Genomic DNA, 21,509 nt, shown 5'->3' on the forward strand with positions numbered 1-21,509 from the left:
TTTCTCTCTACGTTCTGCCTGACGTGCGCAGAGATGATACACGAGGCAAATGAAAGAGGATTTGCACTTCTTCCTTTGACACCTGCAAGTTTCTGCCAGACTCCAAGGAAATTTGTTTCTCTTGTGGATTTTGTATTTTAACCAGTCTCTTGCTGAACCCGCCTCTTGTGGATTATGACTGCAGACTCTGTTTGAACACTTTGAATTCAACTCCAGCTGAAAGCTCCACAGGCTGATTCAAGGTTCAGATTTGAATCTCTGTTTAGTTTTGTGTCCATAGTCCACCTCAAGAAGTTAAATCTGTGTCTAAAGCTTCATTTCAACATCAATTTATCCCCTTGTTTTATTTTCTCTCTGTCTTTTGCTTTGTTTCAGATAGGTCTTGAGTGATAAGCAGTTGTTCGAATGACCGCAGACTCTGAGCTATGGTGACGACAGAGTGAATGATCTCTGCTGCAGATGTTCACCTGTCTGCTGCTGGAGCTGGATATGGCATCTCACTGCGTCACATAGAAGTGGATCACAGAGGTAGGAAACTCACGATGACCCGCACACCTTATGTGGACGATGATGACATCACAGAGCCTTAGGCTTTGTCAGGCCTGTCTGCGGGATTTTATGAATAGGCGATAGCTGAGAAATAAATGATGATAAATATCTGCCGGATGCAGCTCTGGGAAAACAAGTCGTGGGAAAAAAATAGCATCATCCAAGTAATTATGGTTTCACAGATTTCACAGTGGCTGTACGATGGACCCCAGACTTTCTGTTGGTGCAATCTTTCCTACTGTAAGATGATGGCAGAACAGGGACTGCAGACACCACTTATTACATGATGATGACACATTCAAACGAGTCATTTGCAGCTGTTTCATTTGGTTGCTCGGTGGGTAGTGTCTCCACAGACCATATGAGCTGATTGACAGTCGGAGCACTTGACCAGCTTGGACTGACTCTGAATTCTCCCGGTGGAATCATGGATACAAAAGATATACCTTTGGAGAAGAAGTTAACTACAACTCCAAATGTGCATTTCAGTAAGAAACATCCAATCACTGAGCTTAAACTTTAAAAAAGCTTTGTATGTCAGCTAAAGATTACAGTGTTAAGAAAACCAAAAACACAACACTTTCAGATTTGTGATAAATTTTGCATGAACTCAACAACTAGGGCATTTTGAATTCTCCACTGCTCTGAAATACACCATTTCCTCCTGTTTGAGGAATATTTGCATAAAACTACAAAGACCAGCTGTTTTAGGAAATTACTGAACCTTGAAAAAATGTGATATATACTGTATTTGTGAGCTGTTTTTAAGCAGGAACCAATGGGTGTGGAGCTAAGAGCAGACAGGAAAGGGAAGAAAGTACTGAGAGATGTACTGACACGTTATTGGATGTGTTGACAATGACAATACAACCCTGATTCAAAACATCGATGAAACAGACTGTGATCATTCACTAATCCTTTTTGACATGTACTTGATTGAAAACAGCACAGAGACAATATATTTAATGTTTGACCTCATCAGTTTCATTGATTTTTGTAAATATCTGCTTATTCTGGATTGGATGCAGCAACATGTTTCAAACAAGTTGTGACAGGAGCAACAAAAGACTGGGAAAGTTGTGGAACGCTCCAAAAACACCTGTTTGGAACATTCCACAGGTAAACAGGTTCATTGGTAACAGGTGATAGTATCATGATTGGGTATGAACGATCACAAGTGAGGATGAAGCGAGGTTCAACACTTTGTGAATACATGATTGGATAAAGGATGTTACTACATGGGCTCAGGATCACTTTGTAGATCTGTTGTCAGTAAACACAGTTTGTTTGCAAATGATCACATTCAGTTTTTACTGACGTTTAATCCAGCGTCACAGCTCTCTTGGAGGTTGCAGAATTACACCAGCCCCATCCTTATTCATTAGGACCGATCACAGACCTGGTCTGGGTTGGTCCTCAGGTTTTTGCTGGGGTCAGTTGGAATCTTAGTGTCGTTCATCATGATTCCATAAATTGGATGAAATCATTTAAAAGTGTCTCGTCAGCAGTGTGTAAGAGTTGTGTTTTTCTGCTTGATGTGAAGTGTCGGTAGCACCCTCATCAACAACACACATTCATGCTGGGAAAGTCTAACCTCGAGCAAACATTCGCTGACTGAATTGTCCTTGAGTGAGACAGAGAATCCCCTGCGGCTCCGGCTCTGCTGCTCTGTAGCTGACACTGACCTTTGCCTTCCATGTGGAGGCCAGAGACAACACACTTTCCCTCCAGGGATCCATAAAGTATTGATTAAACCCTGCGAACTGTGAGCTGCCCACTTCATCTGAGCATAACTCTGTCATCAGTGCATACACAGAATGGACACACACAGTGTACAGTCACTATTAAAACCCTGCAGCAGCCACTGACGTGCATGTAAAAGCATTTACATGACTGAGGCGAGGACACCAACAGCGCACACTGCTAAACATCAGCAATGCCTGCACATTAGTCGTAAGAGTTCCCGTGCTTTGATTCATGTGTGCATGTACTGTTTGTAGGGCTGAAGTATGATTATGTCAGCCACTCAGTGAGTCCATCTGTCCAACACTTTGGGATGGAAAAAATACAGTGTTTTTCAATTTGGATAAGATCCACACAGGATCAATCTTATTGACTCTAATAATAACCAGTGATGGGATGCAGCTCAGTACATTCACTCTCTATGTACTGTACTTAAAGATGTAAACAGTGTTCTGTACAAAGTTTGACAAAATAATCTTAGCCAGCTTTTCTCTGAGCTTTCACAGCTCACAGCCCTTACCTGTGAGGCTGAAGCTCAGGACTGAAAGTCACATAACGACAGCTGAACCAATTCAAAGACAAACAGCAAACTCCATCTGCTGATGAAGGCTGTGAGATGCAGTTTAAAGCTGCAGAAAAAGCATTGAGATAAGATTAACTGAAGAGTAAACTCTCATGCTCAAACAGGCTGTAGAGAGTAGTTTGAATTAACGCCAAAGGAATGTTAATGATGCATATTTGCTAACACATTAGCATGATCAACTTTAAAGGCCGGAATATGTTGTATAATGTATATGTATAATTTAAAGTAAGAATGAGTGTCCAACCTTTACTTATGATGGATTGTTTGTAATGTTGTGTTGCTACAAGGATCTTAACACTACTGAGATATCATAATCAATAGGACAGTTTACCACATAAGTTGACACTCTCATGCTCCCTCAAAGATCTCTGACCATTTGGGTTCTAATGTGATCAACCACAGGACAAATGATCGACTCTGTGCACAAGCTGTTGAACTAAAAGAAAATGAAGTGCCCTCTCAGGTTCTTCTGCTTATTCCACCTGACAACCTTTGTCGTGCTGTGTGGAAGCCTTTCTGGAGGTTACAAGTTAGACCCCTGTAGGAATGATCTCTAAATAACTAAAGTTAATGAATTTAAAGTTTACATGGAAAGTTTTAGGTGGCTTGTTCTGCTTGCCTCTTGAATTATGGGAGTCATTCCCATGTCCCCGCAGTCCCCTGTTCCCCACATTTATATGACACATAATGAGAATGTGACAAAGGGTCCTATGTTGTGTTGTTAGGGTTAGGGTTCTGACCCAAAGGTTAATGTGTTCTGAACTGGAGAACATCGGACCCGGGGATCAGAGATACACTCCTGAACGTTGGGGCAAGTTATATCAAATGATACACAAGCCATCTAGAAGATTGTGATGATATGAAACATTGATATACAACATCAATGCCTAATAATGGAAAAGGTGGGTGAATAACCACTGTAGAAAGACAATCTTAGCAATAACTTCATAGTTTGGTTTGTTTTTGCACTGTGTGTAGCTAAAGCTACATATCTACAGGCTGCTGGTCCTTCAGAGCTCAGGGAATCATTTCCTGGACAAGACAAAAAACTGAACGGATTTCCTCATTACAAATTTCCTCATTACGTTAATATAAAATGAGCTCAGTCAGCATTGCATTCCCTTCAAAATACATTTGTTGTTGCAGATTAGTTGAATGTAACTGTAATTTCTCTGAGACAGCAGACAGCGTACACTGTCAGCCGCCCTCCCAGACCTTCATCTTCATTTAAAAGCTAAGAAGCTTCAGCCCTGGATCTGGTTTAGCATCACTTATCACTGGGCTTGATCAGTACACTCATCCTGCAGAGGGTGTGCCTCTGGCTGCCTGTCTGTCAAGTCAACATGCTTCACATAACCGTCCTGTCACTCCTGAACCTCCTGTCAGCCCAGTCTGCTCCCTGCTGCTGACACTGAACTTTTACTTACTGACGGGAAAGCCAATTATTAATCAGCATTCCCTGTTTAAACCAGATTATAAATCAAATCGTGTCAAGAGCAGAGAGCAGCACACCTCAGGTGCATCTGACTACCAAGACTCAACCTCACGATGGAATATTTAATCACTCATAAAGGTGCGCTTGTTATATCGGTTTTGTAAGCTTGTACATTAATTTTGTCCATGTGAGCTTTGTTCTCTTTGGAAAGTTTGGATATAAAGTCAGTGCACTTGGTTTTTACTCTCGCTTCACGCCTTAAGTTTAATTGTGGAGATTAAAAAGAGACTTCACAGGGATCAAACACTTCAACAGCCGACGATAAAATCTGTACAAACCTTAAAGCTGGTGGGATTAAAGTGGCAATTTAGCATGACTTTAAAGAGCTCACATGAGAGAAGTATGTGTTTGTTTTTGCAGGCAGTGCACAAGAAATCAACACACTTCAACACCAACATTTGATATTAACAGGAAAATTGCCTATTACATTTGCCATTTTCCCAAATATTTAATAATTTATTTTTGGTTTTCTGACGTCTTATCTAGCTTCCAGTCAAGGCACTTGACTGTTTTAGTAAGCCATTTGTGTTACAGTTTTAGACAGACATTGGCTTCAATCTCTAAATAACTGAAGAATGAAAAGATAGCACTTCAAATGTTGTACAAGTATTACAAATAGCCACAAATTATAGCACAGAATGCCACAAAAATGGCATCATTATGTTACGTGTTGAGTATCACAGTTGAACCACACATAACCACAATGTACTGTAAAACATATCATAAAGCTCTGTGACGTGCATTGCCGCTGTACGCTGAAGTGTGTAGAAAGATGTGGTCTTTGTGAGTGTGTGTTGGAGAAGCAGTGTGCACCTGCTATTCATTGCCACACTGAAACTGTTTCTGTGGTGCGACACAATGATGAATAAATGATCAGACACGTGACGTGGTGGACGTGCACTGAGCCGCACCTCATGACTCATCTGGGTGAACAGCAACGGTTCCTGGCTTGTTAATCACACGCCAGTGAACACGTGTGTGCCTCATTGCTTAATTTGCACGTGTGCATATTTTGATCGTGTTGGTGTTGATGGACAGGAAACAAGTGTTTGGGCAGCCTGAACAATGGCAGATACGTGTTGTGGGTGTGCCAATAAATAATTATGCTCATTTCGTGTATTGACATTTAAGAGATAGGAAGTATTGAACAGGTGAGGGTGTGCGACTGTGTGGGCGTGCGCGTGTGTGATGATGCTGTGATGTAATGCATGTTAGCATTGTGCTTTGCATCTTTTCAAAAAGGCGATTAAAGCCTCAGCTGCACAGTGTGCAGTCTGTAGAGTTCATTTAACCCTGCAACAGTTACCGAAGTTATCTGGAGATCAGGCCAATCCCGTCAGTGCTCACAGCAATCACACACATTTTCTTCATGATATGCTTCTTTAATTACCTAACAATCACATTTTCAGCTGTGAATACTGTGGGCTAATTGAGGTGGAGAATGAAATTCATTTCATTTTATACCAATTTACCTGATTTAGATTCAAAAGGTATTGAGGATGGAGCTTTAATTGATAATGTTTTTACATTTACTGAGTATCTCTTTGAAGCATGGATTAGGAGGAGAAACGTAACATATGATAGATAAATTCCTCCCCGCTGTTTCTACCTGGATTGCAGACTGTTGCTTTATCTGGATCAGATATACAGTGTTTGGCACTAATGCATGCAGATGTAGTTTGGTCTTGTTTGGATCTGTGTATTGTGTCTTGTGCTCAGGGGCATGTCAGTTTACACTGATCTGTATTTCCACTGTGGGATATCTCCTGGAGACAGAATGCATTCATTCATTCATTCATTCATACACACAAAGCTGACATTTTGTCCTGTTTGTGGCGCTGCAGGGAGGCTCAGGGAGTGTTGGAAATGCAAAGGGTTGACAGTCTGATGAGTATGAGCTTAGTGACTTTTGCGGCAATCTATCCATTAGATTTCAACACTTCCTGTGTAAAACACAGATTGTGTACGTACAAACGGGAAATGATGTGAATCATATGTCAGAGAATGTCAATCAAACTGACTTTAGAAAATTTGGAAACACAAGAAATCAGGATTCAATATTTTATTTTATTTTATTTTATTCATAGTTCCCAGACGTGTCTTTAGCTGTTTTACCTTTGTTCTCAATTTGGTTTAATGTTTGACATTTTTAGCAGCTTATCAACACATTGATCTCGGTTGTTTATCAGAGTTCTGACCATATTGCTGCAGAATGCAGGATCAGTACCAAGAAGTAGACTGTAACACAACACACACATACTGATACTCTTCGTCTTCCTCTTCAGTCCATGCTCCTGGCGAGGTCCCGTTGTAACCATGGTGTCCCGGGTGAAGCAGCCCCTGGGGCTTAGCCTGTCCTCTTTGTTTTCATGCTGCTACAAAGGAAGTGACCAACCAGAGATCATCTACCGCCATGATGACATTAACTCATTGGCTGCACTGGAGCCCACCCAGCCCATGCCCCCCCTTCAGGAGCTGGACTTCATGTTCACTGAGCTGGTGGTGAGTCCAAAACCAGACCAGTGATCCTACTCTGAACTCTGCCTGCAAACACTCACACTCATTCAAGAGTTTTCTTCTTCTCTCCCTCGTTCCTCCCTCCCTCTCCATCCTCTCTGTCTTTTTTCCCAGGATGAGCTGGACCTCACAGAGGAGCACAGAGCCGCCATGTTTGCTTTGCCGGCAGAGAAGAAGTGGCAGATCTACTGTAGTAAGAAAATGGTAAAGATTTTTCAGTCTATCATCACAGCCAACATATGGCAGTTTTTGCACAGTGGGCTCCTGCGCTCCTTTCTTGGGTTAGAGTTGCTGCCACTTAAGAGTTCAGGGTGCCTCAAATGACCTACATCATACAAAGTGTTGCCCATGCACGCCTAAAATGTTTGTACCCGTGGCCACACTGAAAGGTGTGATCTGAGAGAGACGTGAGAGAGGTGATGAACTCTGCAAATATAAGGATAACAGCAGCAGCCCCTCCTAGTGGACACTGCAGTCTCAGTCTCACTACTTCCAAGTAGTTGTTCAACACAAATAAGTGCCCTACCTGACACATCTATAGTACAGTCATTTGTTGGAGCAGCTGCAGGTTCTCATTTTCTGTCTTTTGATAGGTAAAAGGTTACTTGGCAGCACATGACACATAGATGTGTTATCTATCCATGAGCCTGACCTGTGTGTGTGTGTGTATTTCAGGAGGCAGAGGAGACTAAAGGAGCGACCAGTTGGCCAGAGTATTACATTGACCAGCTCAGGTCCATGGCTGCTGTGAGTAACACTCTGTTTTTATCCTGCTCTTTCCAGCTCATTCACACACACACATTTTGCTTTATCACTACGATTCTTTGTTAAATTCTTGTTCATGATTTTTTAAGCAGCAAATGTAAAAATGCATACCAGCCTTATCTCATCACAATACTGAGTGTAATTATGTTTTCAGGATAGGTTTTGTCATACATATATTGATACACTCTTGTTTTGTACAATTATAGTTAGTTTAAATTGTTTTGCGAGTTTTTGTCATTTAATATCAGCTGATACCACATAAACTAAACATTCAGTTCTTGTGAGGAGCCAAAGTGATAGTTAGTTGGAATGAGTGCATATATAACCTGTTTGGAATTGTGAGGTAATATTTTGTTGAACTTCTCTTTTCCCAGAGGAAGACTCTGCTGGCACTGGAAGATGATGAAGAGCAGGGAAGACATAAGATCATAGATGATCTAAAGACAGCACTGAGGACACAGCCAATGAGGTCCAATTCCAGTTCTCACACTCGTTTTTCTGAAAATGTAACGAATAGCCCTAACCTGCCTCTCTGATTCATCTCCCGCAGGTTTGTGACGCGGTTCATTGAGTTGGATGGCCTGTCTTGTGTTCTGAATTTCCTCAAGTCAATGGACTATGAGACCACCGAGTCTCAGATCCACACCTCACTGATTGGCTGCATTAAAGCTCTGATGAACAACTCCCAGGGCAGAGCTCATGTCCTGGGTCACTGTGAGAGCATCAACATCATCGCACAAAGCCTCACCACCGAAAACATCAAAACCAAGGTACACACAGCAAATCACTTCCTTTCTAACTTTTTGTCTCTTTCTTTAACACTATGAAGCAGGTTTATTAGATGGTGAGAGGGTACCATCCTAACAGGACTCCCAGGTCCCCCCTGCCACAGCCTCTGTTTGAAGTGACTCTTAACATTTCTATAAAGAAAGTCCATCAAATGACTACAAAGAGAAACAAAACCATCACGCGGAGATGCAAAACCACCAAAGAAAAAACGCAAAACCACCACACAGAGATGCAAAACCACCACAGAGAGATGGAAAACCACCACACAGAGACGCAAAACCACCACAAAGAAACGCAAAACCACCACACAGAGACGCAAAACCACCACAAAGAAACGCAAAACCATCACAAAGAAACGCAAAACCACCACGCAGAGACGCAAAACCACCACAGAGAGACGCAAAACCACCACCCAGAGATGCAAAACCACCACACAGAGACGCAAAACCGCCACACAGAGACGCAAAACCACCACACAGAGACGCAAAACCACCACAGAGATGTAAAACCACCACGCAGAGAAGTAAAACCACCACGCAGAGATGCAAAACCACCACACAGAGACGCAAAACCACCACACAGAGACGCAAAACCACCACAGAGATGTAAAACCACCACGCAGAGAAGTAAAACCACCACGCAGAGATGCAAAACCACCACACAGAGACGCAAAACCACCACACAGACATGCAAAACCATCACAAAGAGACACGAAACCACCACACAGAGACGCAAAACCACTACACCGAGATGAAAAACCACCACGCAGAGACGCAAAACCGCCACACAGAGAAGTGAAACCACCACATACAGACGCAAAACCACCACACAGAGACACAAAACCACCACACAGAGAAGTAAAACCACCACGCAGAGATGCAAAACCACCACACAGAGAAGTAAAACCACCACACAGAGACGCAAAACCACCACACAGAGACACAAAACCACCACATAGAGAAGTAAAACCACCACACAGAGACGCAAAACCACCACACAGAGACACAAAACCACCACACAGAGAAGTAAAACCACTACACAGAGACGCAAAACCACCACAGAGATGTAAAACCACCACACAGAGACGCAAAACCACCACACAGAGACGCAAAACCACCACACACAGATGCAAAACCACCACACAGAGAAGTAAAACCACCACACAGAGACGCAAAACCACCACACAGAGAAGTAAAACCACTACACAGAGACGCAAAACCACCACAGAGATGTAAAACCACCACAAAGAGACAGAAAAAAGATGGCAAAGAGACAGGCATCAACAACAGCAGACCTCAAAGAGACTCAAGCAAGACAGCAAAGAGACACAAAAAGACCTCAAAGAGGCACAAAAAAGACAGCAAAGTCACACAAAACAGCCTGAAAGAGACACAAAAGTACCACAAAAATAGACTAAAATAGGCTGTAAGCCTGTACAGGATATACTGTATGATATACTATTATACACATTTTCAAATGTGTATTGAGACAAAATATGTGCATGTTATGATTATGCACAGGAGAAGAGTAAATACTCCTGCAGCTCTCCTCCTCATTTCTGATGGACCCTTGTTCTCTCTCTGCTCAGGTTGCAGTGTTAGAGATCCTGGGTGCAGTGTGTCTGGTGCCAGGAGGCCACAGGAAAGTCCTAGAGGCCATGCTACACTTCCAGAACTTTGCCTCGGAGAGGACACGCTTCCAGGTCTGCTTCTGCTTCGTGATTTTGTTCCTCTGATTTGCCTTTGCGGAGCTAAATATGCAGGATTTGTCTTTAGGAGCTTCAGGGGGGTCTCCCTCAAGGGAAAACTAGACGAGGACACTAGCAGCAGGGACAGCATTAGTTTTAACATGAAAACTTCAACTTGATGTATCAAATATGTTTCCATTTTACGCTCAGATTTACAGGGATTTCTAGTTTTGAGGTCAAGGTGATGCCTAACAAACGTGAAAAAGACCAAAAGCTGTTCATCCAAACGTATCACTCACATGTTTTCCGTCCTGTGCGCAGACCCTGCTGTCAGACTTGGACAGATCCACGGGCCGCTACAGAGATGAAGTGAACCTGAAGACGGCCATCATGTCCTTCATCAATGCTGTGCTCAGTAAGGGAGCAGGAGAGGTGAAGAGCGTACTCTCTCTTTCACAAACATCCTGTTTTACATGCCATCAGCTTCTCATCTCACATGACTTTAAGAGTTGGTCTGTGATGCAGAAAGCATGATATGATTTAGTTTTTGGTGGACTCACTTTTCTTCAATCTGTATCCTCTGAAAAGATACGTGTGGAATTATTCCCTATTTCTCTTATTGTCGACAAATCCCACAAAAAGACCAAGCCCAACAATGTGTCCATGTTTCTCGGCCCACCCCGTCTGTGGTCTCACCTCGAGCCCACTGGTTCTTACTGAAGACAGAAATCTTTATGAGCAGTCCACAAACAGCCAGTGCTTAAATGTACATCTACCCAAGTCCTGTACATTAGTACTGTTACTGTTCAGGTACTTATTAGTATTTTTCATATCACTTCTCCAACTACTTTGCCATATTTCAGAGGAATATTGTACTTTTTACTTCACTACATTTATCTGATAGCTTTAGCTACTAGTCGTTTTACAAATGGAGATTTGATTTTTTATGGAGAGCTTGTAAAATATCTCATCTTGTTGTAAATTTCTCCATCCCATTCATTTGATTGTATTGACCTGTTCGAGGCTTTGCCTGGAGTCACTTCTCCAGCTTTCTTCAGTTGGTTTTGGCGCACTCTGCATTTTTTTTACCTGCCCTACCTTCACTATGGTCCACCTGGAAGATGAATGTGATGATTTCATTATATGATGACGCTGTGTATTGCATGTGTGTATTTTCAGACCAGTCTGGAGTTCCGTGTCCATTTGCGCTATGAGTTTCTGATGTTGGGCATTCAGCCGGTCATTGACAAACTACACTCCCATGACAATACCACCCTGGACAGGTACATGAGGTGCACCTAAAGGTGCTGGCTACACCAAGCCATGGAACTAAGAAATAAGCAACAGATCAGGGGAGCATATGTATTTGAACTTTGACATCCTCTGATTTTAAATTGCTCTCTGAGTTCATTTGATGCGTGAGTTGTTGTTTCCAGACATCTGGACTTCTTTGAGATGCTGAGGAATGAAGATGAGCTTGTGATGTCCAAACGCTTCGATGTGGTACGTCATATAAAACACACTTGCATCAGCATGTCTTCCACGTTCCATGTCATTGTGAAATCAGACGTGTGCTGATGATAAATGTGTTTTGGTACATTGGCTCAGGTCCATATAGAAACTAAAAGTGCCAGCCAGATGTTTGAGCTGATCAAGAAGAAACTGAACCACACTGAGGCCTACCCTCACCTCCTGTCCACACTGCAGCACTGCCTCATGATGCCATGTAAGACTGGCTCCCTCTCTGCTTGTCTACAATTTACCTGTTTACGTTTTAGTTTGGACTGCCATAAAATGATGTATGACAGCAGCAGCTTTCCTCCCTCTGTGTCTGTGTGCAGATAAGCAGAGCGGTGCCACGCTGCAGTACTGGGTGCTGTTGGACCGGATAGTTCAGCAGCTGGTTCTGCAGACGGACAAAGGTGAAAACCCTGACGTCGCACCGCTGGAGGATTTCAACGTTAAAAACATTGTACGCATGTAAGTTTCCAGGGTTCCTAACTTTGGGGCGCGAGCACTGATGGCGACGACAGGTAACATTCAAACAGAAGCACTGGACCACTGCTCTCTAACATCAAGTTTATAGTTGCATTTCACATTCAGCCAAGACTTTTCATGGTTTGGTTTTATCATAGTTCTTATAGTAATCCCACAAAACCTTGATTGACTTGAATAATAAACCATAAACTTCCACTGATCTGAGAAAGTGAACTGTAACACAGTGTTACTCAGCTAAAGCATGTGGACTCATGCAGGGTCCAACATTTGTTCAGAAAGAACGAAATAATAAAGAGATTGTTTGATATATGGCAAATATTGACATATATATGGACATTTGTTTGTTTTTGTTTTGGGAGGAGTTGTAGATATAAATCATGATTGGAAAACATCTGACAGTCGTGTGTGTTTATGTTTGTTTCTAAAGGCTCGTCAAGGAGGACGAGGTCAAACAGTGGAAAGAACAAGCTGATAAGATGAGAAAAGGTAAACACACACACACACACACACACTGTATGCAAAGGGGATGTGAACTTTGCATTCTGCTATAGGGGGAATGATACATGTAAGCACCTGACGCTGACCCGCTGTCTCCTCTCCCCAGAGCATCACAACCTACAGCAGCGGTTTGAGAAGAAAGAGAGGGAGTGTGAGGCCAAGAACAAGGAGAAGGAAGACATGGTGGCGACGCTGAGCAAGATGAAGGAAAAACTGGAGCGAGAGAGCAACGACCACAAGCGAGCCAAACTCCAAGTGGCAGAGCTGTCTGCTCGGCTGCAGCAGCTCAGCGCTGTATGTTCACCAGCACGTCGACACACACAGCGGCAATACAGACATGTTTGTCGATTATTGTGATCAAATGTATGACAGTGGGGAGGATTTTTTCAATTTCTAACAGTGATAAGAGCCCAGCATCACAATGATCACTCATGTCTCTGTCACCTGTCTCTTTACAATGACTCCATCTTTGTTTGATGAAGTTCTCTCCTCTCTTCTCCTCTCTTCTTCTCTCCTCTCCTCTCCTCTCCTCTCCTCTCCTCTCCTCTCCTCTCCTCTCCTCTCCTCTGCTCTCCTTTCCTTTCCTCTCTTCTTCTCTCCTCTCCTCTCCTCTCCTCTCCTCTCCTCTCCTCTTCTCTTATTAGACCTCCAGCGTTCCAGGAGGACCTCCTGTAAATTCTGGTGGTTTAGTTCCTCCTGGTCCTGTCCCATCCATCCCTTGTCCTCCTCCTCCTCCCCCTCCACCACCTCCTCCAGGAGGCCCACCAGCTTTTGGCATGGCTCCGTTTGCCCCACCTCCTCCTCCCGGAGCTCCACTAGGAGCTGCCCGGAAGAAGAATATTCCTCAACCAGCTAACCCACTGAAGTCATTCAACTGGAGCAAACTTCCTGAGGTACACTTAGCACTGCTAATGCAGTATAAAGTAATGCATAATGATGCTAATGCTACTGCTCCTACAACTCCTGTTATCACTGTCCGTACTGCAGTTGTTACACATACAGTACATATACTGCATTTACTCCCACAGTGCTTCTACAGCATTTCTGGACTAAAGCCTGTACTTTTACAGCACTGTGCCATGTGCTGGTGAAAAGCCCAGCTGCTGTATGTGCAAAGCTGGCGGCAACAAGACTGAAAAGGTGGAGCTAGTTGAAAATAATGATCTGCTTAGGCTGTCTCTCTACCTGCCACCTCAGCCACTAATATCATGAACCTCATTGAGGTTAACTGATGGCTTCGGCAGTAGCTGAAAATAAGGACATCTGTCTCCCACTTTGTCAAATTAGTGTTTACTGTGAAGACATTATGACATAATCAGAAGCCAATCCATTGTTGGTGTGTTTACCCGAAGGTGTACCAGTACACTACCTACTGCTACATACACGTACATGTACAAGGAAACCAGATTTGAAGTTAACTACCAGAGAATTACACTGTTAGACCAGCCTTTAAACCAGTCTGGGAACGATTTATTTATAGGGTACACGCTGTGAAGGTACACATCCAGATGTACTAAAATGGTCCCACTGACGTCCTGGTTGTTTTATCAATGTGTCAGTTCCAACATAATGCTGACAATCTGTATAATGACCAGCAGTACATGTTCAGTCATATTTACAGAATCAGTGAGTTGACACTGAAATGCAAAAATATTTCATGTAAGATAACATGAAAAAACAGGATTAAAAAAGAAACAATACACTGACGCTCTCTGGTGCTGCTACTTATCGAGTCTGGTAGGGTAAGTCTGGTGTTATAATCTTGAATCTTGAATCTTGATCTTGAATCTTAATTCAATTTGACCCAAATACTCATGAGAGCACGAAATGTGGATAAATTTGCCACTGAACATAGTCCTCAACAAATACACTATTTCTTCTTGTGTGTGTAACTTTTGTTAAAAACGACAGTGGAGAGCTGATGTAGGAAATACTGAACCTTTTTTTAAAGTGAAACTATACATCTGCGAGAACCCTTCAATGGCTGTCATCTTCAGTAGGAACCAGTGGGCTCGCGGCTGAGAGAGAGTGTCGAAAGGCAAACTAGCACAGTGTTGGTTTTTGTTTCATCACAGGATTTAGACTGACTGATCTTTTAATCAGCCAACCGTCATCTGACTGTCTGCTTTGGGAACAAGCAGCTGTGAAATGCAGTCTCTGGAAGAAATGTATTAATTAAACCTTGAATTAAGATTGTGTTGACAAGCTGCATTATTGTTTGTTTCAGAACAAGATTGAGGGAACCATATGGAAAGAGATCGATGATCTTAAGGTGTTTAAAGTTTTGGATCTGGAGGAGTTCCAGAAGACCTTCTCAGCTTACCAGAAGCCACAAGTAACACAACTCTTTTGCCCTAGACAGTGACGTTGTTCATGTATTTTGTTGCATTCTGACACCTCTCTATGTGTTAACAGAAGAGTGCTGACGATGACCAAACTTTTGCCAAAAAAGTGAAGGAGCTGTCAGTAATCGATGGTCGCCGAGCACAGAACTGCAACATTCTGCTCTCAAGGTCAGTGTGTGTGGAGTCAACTGTTAACTGTTAGCAGCCTGGTTCCAACACATTGCTGATATCATACAATTGTACTGCAAGTGTGTTTTGACGGCTCATGAATCCTGATTTTCACTGGTGTACTTCATTACACTTAAAGTTCGTAAAAAGTTGTGCAAATCTAGCAACTATTTCCACTTCAAGTAAACTCAAGTGGTACTCAAGGACCACTTGAGTTTACTTAAGTGTACTTGAAGGCAACAAAAATAGCACAAAGTGTGAGTACATTCTTCAAAAATGATCCTTTAAGTATAATATTTTTTCACCTGGGTATGTATCCCATACAAAATGAGCAACAATAAATACAGAGTGCTATGGACACCACAGAGGGTGCAACAAGCATTATTAAGCTACAGATATTTAATAGCCTGACACTTCTTGAAGAATAAACGAGAAAATGTACAAACAATCACCACCACAGAGGCTGCAGCCACAAACACGTGCAGCGCTACGTAATGTTGAGAAACCTGTCTGAACACCAGTCTGTGAATCTTGTGCACCTGAAGTCCTCCACAGTCTGCTTTAGGTTCATTCATTCTCAAAGAATAATAGAACCAGGCCACTCGGCCCCTCTGCAGTTACAGCTGTGACAGGGATTACTGTCTGATACTAATTGATACAGCTTTAATAAAAAATAATAAATAAAAAAAATTAACATGTTAAATTTCACCAGGGGAAAGGTTCCATGTAGTGCACTGCATCATGAATTCCATTTGCTTTTAAAACCCTGTATAATATGGACCAATGTAACCCCTGTTTCTGTGCTGCAGGCTAAAGCTGACCAATGAGGAGATCAGCTATGCCATCATGACCATGGATGAACAAGAAGACTTACCTAAAGACATGCTGGAACAGGTGCAGAGACAAACACAAAGAAAGAAACACACACACACATCATCTGAGGACACAAAGGACACACTCCATGACCATTATCAGTTTGAATATAGGACTGTGAGAAATACAGTAACAAAACAAGAAGGGGAACATCTGCCATCCAGGGTTCCTGAAGGAAAAGCCCAATTGATTTTCCCTGTAGACGATGTGAGGAGTGTTGTTCGTTCGGATCTACTGCATCACACTATATATTGATTCAATCACATCTACCATGATAGACTGATTTTTGGGAGACTAATTGATCAATTCAGCAACTCTGATGCATGTTCCTAACTGAAACATCTGTGTTCATTTTGGGCTCTTACATGTCTGATAAATAATCACATGAGGAACTTTCGTGTGTCTGTATCTGAAGCTTCTGAAGTTTGTCCCTGAGAAGAGTGACATCGAGCTGTTAGAAGAACACAAGCATGAGCTGGACCGTATGGCCAAAGCAGATCGTTTCCTGTTTGACATGAGCAGGTACGAACTCCTCAGGAGAGCCTGTCTGACCCTCTACCTCTAACCCAACATCACAGCACTTTTCAGGAAGTACTATTAACAATACATGTATTTTATGCTATTTATGAATTTTTTACATAGATGTCAGAAATGTTTTTTTCTCCAACATTACTTCATATATTTCATGCTTCTGCTGTATTATCTTACACATGTGCTTCTCATAGGCTGACATCTACCAAACCTAAATTAGTCAGTGCACTAACGAATCACAGTCACTTAATCACGGTCATTGCAGCATGGCTGTTTGCACTGTGTGCACCACTCCACTGTTTTGTGATTGAGCATCTCCAGCATTTTGGTGGGAGTTGCTCAGCTGCAGCGGCTCTGTTTCTGGAAAAATACTTTTTCTAGTTTTTCTATCGATCAGCTCCTGGAAGTCATGGAGGTCTTTCCTGTTTTCCAGCCGTGACCGCAACACCTGACAGCTGTGGTTTCCCAAGTTGGGAACTTAGTCAAGAAAATTACTTGCATGTTTATAGTTGCAGGGTGAAGGCAGTTGAAATTAATAGCTAGCTTCATCATTGTTATGCTCCAATTCTGATTTTGAATGATCTGATTCATAATAAGCACACACAAAGAAACAACTTCTCATCCTCATCATCAGTAGCATCAGTTATGTCTTCACTTCAAGAGCTGCTGTCATCAGTACCCTTGAATATCTCTGCACATTCAGGTGCACATGAAGCGATATGAAATATTACAGAATATATCTCTTCCTGCTGGTACAGCTGCCAGTGACTCTTCAGAGACATTTTTGGATGTGAGTCCACTCACAATGCTGCTGTCTATTTTCTGTCGTCACCCAGCATCAACCACTATCACCAGAGACTCCAGTCCCTCTACTTCAAGAAGAAGTTTGCCGAAAGACTGGCTGAGGTCAAACCTCAGATCAAAGGTACTTTTCATCCCAGAGGCTCATGTGATGAATAAAGATTAATGCATTTCTTTAAATTCTGTTTTATATGGTGCTATTAGATCTTAAATACTGATCTGAGTGCTGTCTGTGAACATTAATGACAATCCCTCCTTGCCTCTGTGGTTCCAGCTCTGAGTCTCGCCTCCAGGGAGGTGCTACAGAGCGGGGGACTGCGGCAGCTCCTCGAGGTGGTTCTGGCCTTTGGGAACTACATGAACAAAGGACAACGGGGAAATGCCTACGGATTTAAAGTGGCCAGTCTCAACAAGATAGCTGACACCAAGTCAAGCATGGACAAGTACAGTTCATACAAGGCTTTCTACATCATAGGCCCTTAACACAGAAGCCATTTTGACATGTGATGATAGGAAAAGCACAGGTGCAAATCGTACAGTGAATGATGGCTGAATTCAGTTTCAGGGTCCCGTCATTGTGCGAGCTGTCTCACAGTCACACTGTACTTATGTAATGTTATTAGTGACACCTGTGCTTTTCCTGCTATAACCAGTCAAAATGTCCCCTGCAGCAAAAAGCATTGCTGCAAGTCTTGCCATTTCTTCTAAACGCCGCTGAGAAATGATGATTAAATGCATGTGGTGTGTGTTTGTAGAAACGTCACTCTGCTCCACTACATGATCACTGTGCTGGAAAAGAAGTACCCTAAGGTGGTAGCTCTCAGTGAAGAGCTGCAAAATGTGCCAGAAGCTAGTAAAGTCAAGTAAGGACGAACACACACACACAAAAACACATATGGTCCTTCATATCCTTTGTTATAGGACAAAGACAGAAAAAATAATACAAAGGACTGTATTTTTAAAGATCGCATCTGATCGAAAATGAAATGAAAACTTTTAAATTTAGGTTTTTTTGTAATATTGACACCCAGACTTCCATAATGTACTAATTCAAATCTTCATACTTCACTGTTAATGTTGTTACTGTTCTGTTTCTCTTGCAGTAATACATGCAGAATCAAGCCTATTGAAAAATTATACCAGTTTAAACTCCACCTGAAACCAGAAATGCCCCATAAAAACTCATGTTACATCCCCCTCCAGTCAAAAATGTGTTTTTCCTCTTGTTCCTACCGTTGAATGTCTGAGCTTCACTGTGCAGAACGATGTATGTGCAGAGTTTGACACTAGAAGGCTGTTTTCACATTCACTGCTGAAAGTGCAAATTTTCTCCATGCAAGTTGAAAAATCTGATTTTAAGAGGCGGGCCTTCGAGCATGATTTGTGACATCACAAATATCCCAGAGGCCAGTCCTGGTCCGATATTCAGCATACACAAGTGTGACGTGGAAACCTGGGAGAGATCTTGTGTCCAACAGTTAAACTTGTGCAAGGGTTAGGGTTAAGGGTGAAGCATGTTTTCCGATTCATTATTGCAATGTTACTCATTACCTCTACACTCTACCTCTTTCACTGTCTCTCTAGTATGACAGAGTTGGAGAAGGACATCGGCAATCTGAGATCTGGCCTAAAGAGTGTTGAGGCGGTGAGTAAGCTCAGTAGACTGCTTGAAAATATGTTAAGCATTGTCTTAAACATACATAATACATAATACATAAATATATGCATACATAAAATACATACATACATAAAAATGGTTCATCACTCATCAACCTGTAAATCCATTGTAAAGAAATACGTCACATTTGAAATGAGTGTGTCTGTACATCGGTCTGACTGCGTGTCTGTCTGCAGGAGCTGAAGTACCAGCAGGCTTGGTCCTCTCGGGGTCCTGAGGATAAGTTTGTCTCTGTGGTCAGTCAGTTCATCACTGTGGCCTCCTTCAGCTTCTCTGATGTAGAGGAGTCGCTCAGTGAGGCCAAAGAAGTGGTGAGTGGACAACAGATAAAAGTGACAACACTGAGTAGTCTGAAGGGATAAATACCTGAGTAACCTGAAACCCACCCCCAACATCTGTGTGACATGTCGGACAGTCCTCTCCACCACCATCGCTAGGCTAGCAGTTTCCCCCTGATTCCAGTCTTTATGCTAAGCTAGTGCACTTAAAAGTGCAGTGTGTAGGATTGTGGCAGATTGTGGCCACTTAAAACATGAAAGGCCCTCTCTAGGACCAGTGTTTGTTTTGTCCGTTCCGGGCTACTGTAGAAACGCGGCGGTGCAACGTGGTGGAAGAGGATTTGCACCCTCTGTACATATAGCATGGACTGTATATGTGGCCTGGACTGATCCAAGTGGCCAGATAACAGCTTCACCCACCGTGTCTCTTGTTGAAGTTTGGAAAGGCGCTGAGACACTTTGGAGAAGAGCTGTCCAACCTGCAGCCCGATGGGTTCTTTGGGATCTTCGACACTTTCCTCACGGCCTTCTCAGAGGCCAAACAGGACAACGAGAACATGGCCAGACGCAAGGAGGAAGAGGAGAGACGGGCGCTCATGGAGGCACAGGTTAGAGCACATTATCAGCTCAGATAAGAGAGTGAAAATCAGCCATTTCATTATGCGTCATATCTGAACTGTTCTTTATCAGGTGTCTGTCAGTGGTTAAATAAATGAAAAGTCTTCTACACTTTGTACACATTCATTACAAAACAAGGAAAATGTGGAGCTGATGCAACTAAATCTGATGATCACCTCGTTCATGGATGAGTGTACAGTTAAGATGCTAAGTGAACCCCAGCCCTCCATCCTCTCCTGTCATGACCGCTCTCTCTCTCTTCCTCTCCAGCTGAAGAAAGAAAGGGAGCTGAAGGCGAGGAAAGCACGTGAGGAAGAGGAGGCCGGTGAGTTTGATGACTTGGTATCTGCCCTGCGCTCTGGAGAGGTGTTTGACAAGGATCTGTCCAAAATGAACCGCAGGAAACAGCGGAAGCATAACTTGGTGGACAGCAGCCGGGAGAGACCAGTCACAAAGCTGAACCAGTAACAGGCACTGCTGAGATGCATGAATGTCCCAGTGTGGCAGGATCAGAGTCAGCATTTACGCTGAAATCCACATTCTGATTCACAGGTTGCTATTAATCTTTGAAGCCATTTGTCATGACTTCACAACTGTTTTGCTATTTAGAGAAAATAAACTGCTTTGTTACCTCATGACACGCACGGCTTTCAAAATCACTGGTCTTCCATCCCCTGAGAAGAGCCACCATAGCATGTGACTGTGGACACCCCCTCAACTTTCACTCCACTCTCTGGTTGGTTACCTGGCAACATCACTGTGATGACAAGCCTTCAGGAGGCTGCACACAGTGACTGACGACTGCCAAGAAATAGTTCCAGCACAAATTGTCATTCTGACAGATGATATTGACCTCCGTATTCTCATCCCACCCTCAGACAGAAGGCAAAAAGTGTATTTCACAAACAAACTGCAGTTGACGAGACTTCACAAGCTCACGAGTTGCACTACTCTTGTTTTTATGTATTAAAAAAACGGCCTGCTTTTAAGTTGTTTGCGTGTGTGTGTGTGTATTATAAGTGTGGCTGCCACCATGTGCCATGTTTTTGAGTCTACTCTAGAACAGAGAGGAGGAATGATTTCTGAATGGTTTTTGAATTTGCTTTTTCTTATATTCAAACTGTATCTGTACAGAATATTTTGCACAGTATAACATAATATATAATTGACCCTGAGTGGTCTAAATTCATGAGATTGGATAAATTTGACATGGATGAAGTGTGTTTTGTTTGTCTGCAGTATATGCAGAATGTCTGTTTCATCAGAGACAACTGAACCTTGAATGTGGTTTCAGACAGCTTTACCAGTGACCAATGACGTTCTCTCACAGTGTGATTTATGCTACATGTCCATGCACCGTGCACCTTAATGTACTGAGCTGAAGCAGAACTGCTCCGCATTGCACAAATCATAATAACTGAGGAGGGCTTTTCCAAAACTAGGTCTGCTTTGACTGATTTTAAGTGTTTTTATGCTCTGTTAATGGGATGGAGACAGAGAGAGGGGAGAACAACAAAAATAGATCTCAGATATGAATATGTTTGTCAAATTATAGTGTTAGAATATCACCTGTATATCTGCACACCATCCCTC

General features: G+C 42.6%; 1 protein-coding gene across 2 annotated transcripts; it reads left to right on the forward strand.

Annotated features, from left to right (window-relative positions):
* On the forward strand, nt 1-20,905 carry daam1a (dishevelled associated activator of morphogenesis 1a). Of its 2 annotated transcripts, none has more exons than XM_041953658.1 (27): nt 1-242; nt 376-528; nt 6,656-6,872; nt 7,002-7,091; nt 7,563-7,634; nt 8,027-8,121; nt 8,203-8,422; nt 10,030-10,143; nt 10,450-10,560; nt 11,308-11,411; nt 11,565-11,631; nt 11,737-11,854; nt 11,970-12,108; nt 12,554-12,612; nt 12,731-12,918; nt 13,269-13,517; nt 14,852-14,959; nt 15,040-15,137; nt 15,947-16,031; nt 16,426-16,532; nt 17,378-17,466; nt 17,617-17,785; nt 18,098-18,205; nt 18,927-18,987; nt 19,197-19,331; nt 19,736-19,906; nt 20,187-20,905. In XM_041953658.1, exons 3-27 carry the CDS (start codon nt 6,687-6,689, stop codon nt 20,382-20,384), a joined length of 3,141 nt encoding a protein of 1,046 aa, XP_041809592.1. In that variant the 5' UTR covers nt 1-242; nt 376-528; nt 6,656-6,686; the 3' UTR covers nt 20,385-20,905. The 2 variants fall into 2 exon arrangements, with proteins under 2 accessions (XP_041809592.1, XP_041809593.1); XM_041953659.1 differs by having other exon boundaries at nt 380-528.
* Nucleotides 20,906-21,509: the final 604 nt, after the last annotated feature.

Source organism: Chelmon rostratus, chromosome 15 (genome assembly GCF_017976325.1).
Source record: "Chelmon rostratus isolate fCheRos1 chromosome 15, fCheRos1.pri, whole genome shotgun sequence".
Lineage (NCBI taxonomy): Eukaryota > Metazoa > Chordata > Actinopteri > Chaetodontiformes > Chaetodontidae > Chelmon > Chelmon rostratus.